Consider the following 11470-nt stretch of genomic DNA (forward strand, 5'->3'; position numbering starts at 1 on the left):
CATGAAAAGAAGATCCTTAATGAGAGACTTGTTCGACAAGAGTAGATGTTGGGCTCCATACAGCTTAGTACGTCGAGCGTACCAACGTGTACGCAGCGCATACTGGCTTGCGGACTCGTACAACGAGTGTACACCCTTCAGTGGGCTTTTGGAGTTCGGTTGGCCTTGGACTTTTGGGCCTTAGCTAGTTATTGGGCTTTGGCATGTTTAGGGTAGATGGGTTTCAGATTTTTGTTTGTGGGCCTTTAGCGACTCAAGTTGGGCTTTATGGGCCTTGGTGGGTTAGTCTCATTATGGGTGTGGTGAATGGGCCCTACCCTTAGGAGTTTGGATGGAATCTAGGCCCATGGCTGTGTCTTTTTACCATTTCCTAATTAGGTTAATTTCTGTATGTTCAGTGTGGGATCTTTCGGATCAGTAGTCGAGCAGTTAGTATTTTTCAACAGATTGAGGTGAGTCTTCTCACCAGGTTCATGGGTTGAAGGCACCAATGTCGGCTCATTTCTTATTACACTGAATGTTGTTGACCTTTATGATAATTGTATGGAAGACCATGGGGGTAGCCCATGGCCCTTGAGTGTAAGATCGGGATTTGGCCCTCGGCTTCGCAAGGAATGACCATGGGGGTAGCCCATGGCACTCATATGTAAGACCAGGATCTGGCCCTCAACATTAGGAGCAAAGACCATGGGGTATCCCATGTCACTTACATGTTTACTTTTTAGTATGTGATATGATTGGGAAACTTACTAAGTGTTTGCTTACAGTTTATATTTGTGGTTTCAGGTACTTCCGGTACTAAGGGGAAGGGTCCGGCATGATGGCACAACATTCACTCCTCACTAGTTTTCCGCAATTTGACATTTTACTCTGATGATTTAATATTATTACTAATGGATAGTTTTGTAACAATGTGACGATTGTAACATTTGTGTTTAATTAAAATGAAAATTTTGATCCTGGTTTTTGCGCTATTACAAGTGATTTTTAAATTGACTTATTAATTTATTGGCTTTTCAAAAAGCCACTAAGTTAAAAATGTGTTTGGGTACTACAAAAGTCTTTTTCAAATAAATTTTCAGTAAGGGAAAAAAGAGAAGTTTCAAAAAGTCATAGATTCTTGGCTTTTTGTCGACTTATTAACTTTTTAAATAAAAAAACACCTTTATACCCCTTCAACCACCCTAACTTTTTAGCTTTTTGCTAGCTTTTGGTCATTTTACCCCTAAAAGCGAAGCCAAACATTTTTAAAATACCAACTTGTTGACTTTTTAGCTTTTTTTACGACAAAAGTTTATCTAAAATTAGGGATGAGCATTTGAACCGGGGAACTGGTCGGAACCGGTATTGGAACCGGAACCAGATAGAACCGATCGGGTCGGGACCGGGACGATATTCTTGTGGATTTTTGGAACCGGGAACCTGTAGGAACCGGAACCGGTGGAACTGGTAGAACCGGAAAAAACCGGAACCGTATTTTGCTATTTCTTGAGGACCGGTTCCAACATTGAAGACACAACAAGAACCGGTAGGAACCTGGAACTGGGAGAACCGGCGGTCTGGTTCGGTTCTTAATTTCGGCCGACTTCGGTTCCCGGGTCGGGTCCGGTTCGGGCCGGTTCCGGCCGGGTAGGTTCCTTTGCTCATCCCTAATCTAAATACTTTTAAAAACTTCTTTTTGAAAAAGCTATAAGTTAATAAGGACTTCTCCTAAAAACACTTTTGAGATTAAAAAGCACTCGCCAACACCCCCTAAGAATTAATCTCTTACTAGTATATTTAATAACGGTTTGATCAATGATCTAAGAAAAGTTTGAGATTGTTAAGACCAATGATGTGCTTGTTCACAAATTTCTTACAAGTTTCTTGACTCTCTTGATGAAAGTTGGGAACATCATGTTGATATATTGAAGAATAGCGAGAAAATCAAATTGATGAACCTTCCTAGTCTTTACGGTAATTTAAAAAATTATGAACAAAGCAAGAGAGAGAGAGAGAGAGAGAGAGAGAGAAGTATGCAACACTTAAGTCCAAAAACTCCAAAGTTATTGAAGATAGTAGTAATATTGAAGAAATCTCCTTAGGATAAGACATGGAAGATGAAGATGATCAATACAAACAGTTTTCTCAACTTGCCTCTCAAACTGCTCTTATAGTTAAGCAGTTCAAAGGTTTGAAGAACCTAAGGAAACTCAGACCAAGAGCAGTAAAAAAACTGAGGCGGGAGAAGCAAAGTCATAGGAACAGCTAGGGTTGACGGGAAGAAGGAGAAAAAATAGGAATGATATATGATACCATGTAAACGAATTAATTTCCCATCAAACTTTATTCATTAAACAGTAGGAATATGTATACAAAATGGGTGTTGATTCTTCCAAGGAAGAATTTGATTAAGCCACTGAAATTACAATTTTAATTACAAGTATACCCTTGTTTAGATATATATGAGATTCTAATTCCGTTTAGTTCGTCCGTTTCTTCATAAAGCAATTATACCAAAAATAAGAAATTGACATTTTATAACCCTGATCTTCTTTTTCCTTTGAGGTATTGACATTTTACAGCCCCCATCTTTTTTTTCCTTTGCTCTTCCTTTATTGTTTACACCAATATATTTTTCTACAATAAATCCAACATCTATATATATATATATATATATATATATATATATATATATATATATATATATATATATATATAGGGGATAGTTCTTGTGAAAACACCAATTATTGTGAGAACATGAGGACATTTTACAACCATTAGATTAATTAAATAGATGGATAGGATAATTAGGTATTTTCCTATTTAATAAAAGGCAAAAAAAATGGAAAATACAAGGAATTAGCTGATCACGGGGTTTTGAGGGCATTTGGGTAAAAAACTAGGTTAAATAATTTAGGAAAAGGCTTCTATGTTCGTAATTTTCGCCGGTGAATCCGTCTTCCAAATCCGTGCGCATCGTCCAATTTTTGTTGAAGATATTAGCCGATTTCAACATTGAATGTGATTCTGGTGAAGCTGATTCGGTAGTTGAATATAAAAAGAGTTGATTGCTCAACATAGCACAGAATGAGGACTCTTCGATCAGAGTCAAAAATGAACGGCAACAAGTTCAGCAACACCTTTAAAGAAGCCATTAACCTTGATGACGACGATTTCGTGAACATTCATTCAGGTTTTGCTCATTGATGTTCAAATACAACTTTAAATTAGTTTCTATTTTGAATACGACGATTGTTTGCTTTGTGTATTTAAAAACAAATATAATATGCGTAAAATGGTTAGAAATGTAGAAAGATAATGTTTCTAGTTGGTTTCCTTGTTGAAGAAGACGATTCACGTATCCCAATTTTTGTTGTTGATTTTTTTTAGGGTTTTGTTGAAGATGACAAGTATTATAATTGTGTGGTTGAAGTTTTGTGTCCTGTTGATAATGATATTATAAACGTAGTACAGTTAAGATTGTTGTTGTGGTTGAATCATGGAATCTAATTAGAACGGATGACTAGTTTTTCAAGGTTTTTATATATTAAATAATAAATAGTCTAATTTTAAACCATTTTTCATTGTCATATGTTGCAGGAGGTTCTAGTGTGGTGATGCTTAGCAGGGAACCATTAGCAAAAAAGAAGGTGAAAACGAGATTTGAACAAGGTACTTCTTCTGTGACTGATATTGTTTTAGCTTTGTATTTGTTTGACTGCGTGATGTTGTTTTGTTTTTTATGTGAATAATATTAAATGATTAGCCACATGTTTTCAATATTGAACACATTCTATAATATTTAATAAAAAGTATATATTAGTACTAAAATGTTCTTAATTGAGTATACAGTTTGTGTAAAAATATGCAATGCTTGCACATGTGTTCTGTAGTGAAAACATTTGGATATTGATAACATTATTTTAGAATTTAATATATCATATATGTCTTAGATTAAATATTCTGAACTGAAGTTTTATTATCAGTGTTATGGTTTGTGTTATTGTTTATTGTTTCAAAATAAAAGTACTCTAAAAAAAATAATAATAAGCATTGTGTATGAAATTATTCAAAACAGAATTCATCGTGTACTTAATAGTTTAATTTAGTATTCAATAAAGATTACATTACATATGTAATGCTTCAATACAGAATGCACAGTATGTGCGACAGTGTGCAATGCTTCCACATGTATTCAGTAATGAAAACATTTGGATTTTGAATACATTATGTAAGAATTCAATACATCATATATTTCTTATATTAATTATTCTTAACTGAAGTTGTATTATTAGTGTTATGGTTTTTGTTATTTTGTAGTATTTCAAAGTAAAAGTATTTTTAAAAAAATAAAAATAAGGATTATTTATTGAATTATTAATATCAGAATTAATTGTGTACTTAATAGTTTATTTTAGTATTCAACACAGATTAAATTACTTATGTAATGCTTCAATACAGAATGCACAGTATGTGCGACAGTGTGTAATGCTTCTACATGGATTCAATAATGAAATGATTTAGATGTTGAATACGTTATGTAATAATTCAGTACATGTTTTTTATATGTTTTGGAAAAAAAAATAGGCTGCAATGAAAACATATACAAAACAAATATGCATTCTTTATTATCACAATCGTGCATTCAATCTTCATATGAGTAGCATTATTTGATTAACACATTATGTGTGTTAGTATGTAATATTTTGTTATGTTTAAGATTCGAGTTAGTATTCAATAAAGAACATATTAGGTAATCATTCAATACATCATATATTACTTATAGTAAATATGCTGACTTGAAAACATATAAAAAACAAATATGCATGATTCTTATTTGTGTAGTGTTATCCCTAAGCATGAATTGAATCTTGAAATGACTAACAGTATTTGATGAAAGTATGTAATATTTCATAAAATCAATTTTCAGTTTGATGTAGTAGTCAATACAGAATACATTATGTATTTTATGCCTCGTTACATATTACAGAATACATAATAAATTATTATGTAGTAGTTAGTTTGATGTAGTAGTCAATACAGAATACATTAGTATTCAAGGCAGAAAACATTTGCAAATATTATGTGTGATTCTTATTGGTGTAGTATTATAGTGATCATGCGTATATTATTTTGTGTTTGTTGTAGGCGAATCAAGTGTTAGTGTAAGTAAGAAAAAGAAAAGGAAAGATGAACATTATGAAGATAGTGAAGCTGATGTTGATGTTAATGTAAGAAGAAGTGGTAGGAAAAAAACTAAAGTCTTAAAAATTGAAGTTTCAAAGGAAGATGATAAGAAGAAAGGAATGAAGAAAAGAAAAACGAAAAGAAAGAATGTTGTAGAAAATGAAGATGCAGATGTTGAGGACGACAAAACACAGGAGTTGCAAAAAATAAGTTGTCGTATGTCCCCAAAATCAATGTATATGGCGGTGAAGGGAATGTCATACAGCCAGAAAGAAATGGTGAGACGAATGGGTTTTGGTGCATTCCTTGATATAAAGTTAGATTCAATACCTTCTAGATTGGCTTACTACCTGGTGGACAATTTTAGAGCAAAAACATCCACGATTAAGACTAAGAAAGGGGAAATACTTATTACAAAGAAAACGGTTGAAAAGATGTTTGGTTTGCCAAGTGAAGGTTTAGACTACAACCAGTTTGTGGAATGCGATAAAACAGATATAGTTATTGAAGCATGGAAAAGTCAATATCCAGGAGGAAAGTTCAATAATGGAAACTATGTGAAGAGGATTAGACAATCGGATGTGGCGGATGACATGTTCAAGCTTAATTTCTTGACATTATTCATAAACACATTTGCAGAGACAGAAATGAGTGGGGCAAGCCGTATTAATTGTCTGCAGAAATTAGCAAGGTGTGAAGATATTCAAAAAATTGATTGGTGCAAGTATATAGTGGAATGTTTGGAGAGGCAAAATACAAATGGAGGCCAAATGATGCAAACTGTTATTACATAGGTCCAGTCACGCTGTTACTGGTAAGTATTTGTAAGTATGTGCATTTATTTTTGTTTTATTTTTTTATTCTGTAATGAAAATAATATAAGATAACTTATTAATTCTGATGTTACAGCTTACGTATGCGGACAAAGTAGTTTTGAATGGTTATAATCTCTGCAGATCAAGGCCATTGATAAATCAGATTGACTCAGTGGATTTGGAAATGTTGGAGGAGCATGGATTGAGAAATGGAGAATTTGGAACCTTGGAGTTTCGTGCAGATGGGGAAGTGGATCCTATTGATGTAAATGGTGATGAGGATAAGGTGGTAAGTTATTTTAATATTTATGTCATATTTTCTGTAATAAATAATATTATACATAAGAAGATATTATAACTCGTTTTTATTACAATGACAGGTAGATGTGGAATCAATTGAAAAGATATATAGTAGGATCTGTGATGATAAGGAAAAAATTGAAGAAGCAATTAAGAAGCGGTTAGAAGAGGATGCAAATGATGATGTGGTAAAAGAGTGGTTACGAAAGGTGCGAAAACTTTTTAATGAAAAGAATGTGGAACATGTAGATAATATCTCTCCCACAAATGAAGTGACAATGAAAACGCCCGTTAAAGTTGCAGTCAATCCTGGGCAAAGTAATTTTGTGAAAGGAAATAGTCCCATATGCAATGTTTAATCTACTGGAAGGAATAATGAGAAGACAAAGATTGTGGATGGGTGCGACTCACCTTCCGTGCTCTTTCTGGAATATAAAGGAAATACATCATTGGATAGTCCAGTTGTTCTGACTCCTGGTTTTTTGAGTATGTCTGATGAGATTGTGGAACGGAGCATGAGAAAGAACAAGGATTTTTGCAAAGATGACATACCATCGTTCTATTTGAGAATAACACAATTGAATGAGGAAGATAAGAGTATGGATGTTAAAGAAGGAAGCAAGCCAGTAATTAGATATACAAAAAAATCTATAGCGGAAGACAAACTGAAAAAAAGAACTGGAAAAGATATTATGGAAAGAGAAATGGTGCATGTTGATGAGTTGAAAAATGGGAAAGGTAAAAGGAAGGGGAAACTTGGACAATTGGTGTGTTCACCATATGTAGATCGGATAACAGATGTGGATAAGGCGGTTAAAGATGATGAAAACGTTGTGGCTCAAAGCATAATAGCTTGGGGGAAAGATAAAGGGTAAGAATGTACATTTTATGTGACTCAATTAAAATGGATTTTTTTTGTCGTGGCATTTTTATTGTATTATGTTTAAATGGCAGGGAATTTATATGGGAAACTGTTGATGGTCATGGAATGCATTTGGAAGCTGCACGTACGTTAGCTATGAGAAAAAAAGTGCATACCAATGTAATAGACGCGTGGGCTGCTTTCCTTAATAAAACTGAAGAACTAAAGTCTGAGGCTTCTTACTCTAGGATGTACTTCACATGCGATACGATTGTAAGTTTTTATGAATAAGATGTGTGTTGTATGTCATATTCCGCTATGAATTGTAATATGGTCGGTATTTTGTTATGATAAAACAGACAGATTACATGGTTGATGAAGCTGTAGATGAGGAGCTAAGGTACAATAAATTCAGAATTATGTTTGTAGCTGTGATTAATGACATAACGGACAAACCAGATTTGAAAACGGTGGACTTGGTATGGAATTGTTAATTTTTACAGTTTTTAGACATGATTGGTATCACACATGTATGTGGAACTGATGTTGATATTGTTTAAATGTAGGTGTTCATACCAATTGTTGTTGATGAAAGTTACTACCTAGTGTGTTTTTGCTTGAAAAGGGTTGCATTTTATATATTTGATCACATCAAGAGGTCCGGGACAACTGAGTCTGCATATGGGAATAGACCACGTATCCTGGTTAGATCTGTTGTTTACTTAATGAATTCATATATAGATCGTGAGTATTGTTGTTATATATTTATTATAATATGAATTATTATTTAATTTGACATGCAGAAAAGCTTCTTTTGTCGTTATCTGAGTAGTGTTGAACACAAAAAAGCAAATGTGTTACTTAAAAAAGAAGTTGTGGTTATAAAAATGAAGTGTGAAAGGAATATAGTTGGTGTTGACTGTGGAATTTTCCTTATGTGACACATGGAAACATACATGGGAGAAACGGCACATAAATGGGATTGCGGTCTATGTGTTGATAATAAAATTCAAGAAAAGATGTTGGGAAGGTTAAGGTATAAGTATCTGGATAAGTTGATGATGTCGGATTTTAATGTTATGAAGAAAACATTCTTGAAGCATTATGCAGCTGTTAAAAAAATGGATAGGTTTGAAAGGATGAAGGTGATTGAAGAAAAGAAGAAGGAAATCGCAGGTGTGCTGCAGTAGAATGATCTGTGAAGAAGATGGTGTTTTTTAATTAGGTTTATTAGTATTATAAAAACCTGATCGTTTATGAAGTTTGAAGTGTTTTGTTATGTTGGTTTTTTGGATTATGGTAAGTTTGTTAGGATTATTATGTGTTGGACGTATTCTAAGTAAAACTATGTGATGGTTTATTTAAGGGTTATTATTAGAACTGTGAACCTGAATATTTCTTATATTCCATATGTAATATATGGCATATGACACTTAGCAAAGGGCACACATTAATAAGAAATATGAATCATGTAATTTCTAAAGCTATGGGTTTGTGGTGGTATTTTGTTGAATATATGGATGTAAAAATGAAATACATGTTGTGAGTAAGTTAAAGATTTTTTCCCCATCAAATTCCTATTATAGTAACATAGTTTATAAGACTTAATTTGAATTATGAATTGTGAAAAGAATGACTATAAAAGTTGGTGTTAGAATAATATAACACCTATTCACTTATTAAATTCTGAAATGAATATATAACATAATTCTAATTTGAAGTAGGTATTAAGCGGTGTTATCAACAAATATATAATTCATAATCCATATTTTTTAAGTGCATCTGATGATTATTTTATGTATGAAAATAAAGTTTTTTTGTTAACTAGATTTATAAATACATATAATGTAGGTGGGGATAGTTCAAATAAAAATATTAAATAGTGGGAGAAGGTAAAAACATTATTTTTATGTTATATTTCTGGAATGAATTTTGTATCAACAACTTTATTTTGATTATTCAACAATGAATATATGAATATTTACAAGGCAAAACTAATTTTATAATTTACTATGAAAATGCATATGCATAAATGTATAATAGAGTAATAACATTTTAATGAATCTATGAATAATCAAACGTTAATATTCATATTAAAATTACTTCAACAATAAACATATACAACATTCATTACAGAATAATAACGTAAACATAGTGTTTTTACGTTATTGAATTTGTATGTAGTACTTAATTATATGTCTACTTAGTATCATGGAATCAATTTTGGTTTTATAAATTCTGAAATGAATAATTATACAAAAAAAACATAAGAATGTAATGTTTTGTGACTTTATTAATAAGATAACGACATTTATAATGTATTGGTTGTTGTATACGTGTAATAATGTTGTAAGGATTGGGATGGTTAAAAAAACAAGGAATATGTGGATAAGCTTTGAAAACACTTTCAATGACAAATAATAAACAAAATTTAAAAATAAATTCTAGATAGGGTACACAAATTATAAAAACATAATACTGAAAAGTGACAATTGACTGAGAATGTTAAAAGTGTTTTACCATAAAGTAAACAAACCAAACAAAATAATATGAAATAAAAAAGATCGATAATAAAATTAATGTTTCTTGCCAGGATGTTGTTTAAATATGTTGTTCTTCTCATCTTCCTTTCATGTAGGACAGTTCCGCTTGTCATGGTCGTTACCCTTACGACAGTATTTACAACGTGATTTTTCAACTGCAATTTCTTGAGCACATTTAATCCTTTTTTTAGTCCCAGACCCTTTGTTCCTAATTCCAGTGGGGTTTTGAATTTGAACATCTGCGGGTATCGACACACCAAGTCTATTTTCAAAGTCTGTTGACTTGTTTGGGCGTTCATTCATAGTAACGTCATCCATAAACTTGCTCTCCAATTCCTTAAGTGCTTGATAATACTCTTCCAGTCTTTTTTTGTTGGTGCTCAAAGAAGAGAGACAGTTGTCAACCGTTGAAAATATGTCAATTGCTATTTTTTGTATATTCTCATCAGAATCTGAATACCGGAAACATCTTCGTAACAATTCAGGTGGAATAATATCCTTCTGCCACCCCCTTAGAAGATACTTTGCTGGTATGAATTGGATGTTGAAGGCTTTCATTGCAGTAAAAATGTGGCGACAAAGAATCCCAAATTGTTCAAACTTCATACAACTACAAATGAATGTGTCTTCTTTCTGGTCACATTTAACCTATATAGAAAAATAATCAGATATATATGCAAAATTTGGTGTGGAAAAAAATAAGATGATATCAGAGTTTAAAATAATACCGTATATATAGAGTCTTTTAGCAACTTATCCCAATTATCATCGTCATCATCACTGACAATATCGGAGTCAGGTCGATTTGAGATGGAATATCCATGTGGCCTAAATTCTTTTATCTGAAACTCATGAACATGGTCAACGATGTTGTGATTTAACAAAAAACATGTTGTCATTGACCTGTACATTTCGTTCTGAACCTGTCTAAACACTTTACGTGTGTAGAATAGAGAAGCGTTTTCCTCTATTGGAAATGGTGTTCTCATTTTAGGGAATTTGTCTTTTGTTTTGAAGTCCAAAGAGGATTGAGTATAACGTTGCTTCTCCATGGCAGATTCAAACGAATTCATAAAGCTTACTAAAGTTGATCCATAATGAGTGTTTTGATGAAAGGCTGAGTTCTGACTCTCAGAACGAGATGTTGTTCTCATGAGACCTGACATAGGGACTCTTTTGAAAAATTCAGTAATCCATGAATGTCTCAAGTTGTACATTCTACTTAACCAAGTATTATCGTTAAGATCATATTCATCCAATAGTGCTTGCCATCCCAGTTCGAAATCTTTCTCTTCAAGCTTAGAATTCCATATCAAGGAGTTGAACAGTAACTTAAATTCCTCGTCGTTGACAATATCCAACGATACCTTACAATAAGAAAATGTGGAAGGTGTTAAAAATCAAAATCATTGAATCAGTCCAAAATGTATAAAAGGAAACGACAATAATGTTATAGAACATTAGTCAATGTAGACTATATGTTAGAGATACAAAAGTACTATCATTGATTATTTTCAGAATGTAAAATTAAAATAACAGTGATTCAAAATGAATAAAATGTTGACCGAGAGATTATTAAATAAAAGCTTGTAACCTTCAATGGTAATTTGGAAGTGATGTGTCACATACACAACCTATGAATTGATTCTGGGAAAACATTGGCTATAGCGTTTTTCATCGCGGGGTCTTCATCAGATAACACCAATATTGGTTGTTTACCACAGGCTTTAAGAAAAGATTTCAACAACCATGTGTATGAGTCGATATCCTCTTTGCTAAGC

General features: G+C 32.5%; 1 protein-coding gene across 1 annotated transcript; it reads right to left on the minus strand.

The window, feature by feature from the left end:
* Positions 1-9737: 9737 nt before the first annotated feature.
* Positions 9738-10840, minus strand: LOC145108733 (protein FAR-RED IMPAIRED RESPONSE 1-like). Its single transcript, XM_079045806.1, has 2 exons — positions 10418-10840; positions 9738-10337 (listed from the first exon to the last, which is right to left on the minus strand). The coding sequence occupies exons 1-2, from the start codon at positions 10760-10762 to the stop codon at positions 9777-9779; spliced, it is 906 nt and encodes a 301-aa protein (XP_078901932.1). The 5' UTR covers positions 10763-10840; the 3' UTR covers positions 9738-9776.
* Between the last annotated feature and the right edge of the window lie 630 nt (positions 10841-11470).

This window comes from Lactuca virosa, chromosome 4 (assembly GCF_052849685.1).
Source record: "Lactuca virosa cultivar CGN04683 chromosome 4, Lactuca_virosa_CGN04683_v6, whole genome shotgun sequence".
NCBI classification, from domain to species: Eukaryota; Viridiplantae; Streptophyta; class Magnoliopsida; order Asterales; family Asteraceae; genus Lactuca; species Lactuca virosa.

What these genes read in the sequence shown, in the direction of transcription:
- LOC145108733 (XM_079045806.1), bottom strand. Translation starts at nt 10,762, where the DNA reads ATGAATTCGTTTGAATCTGCCATGGAGAAGCAACGTTATACTCAATCC. An exon ending in TAAAAGACTCTATATATACG is followed by an intron (nt 10,338 to 10,417) that starts GTATTATTTTAA and finishes TTTTCTATATAG; the next exon opens with GTTAAATGTGACCAGAAAGA.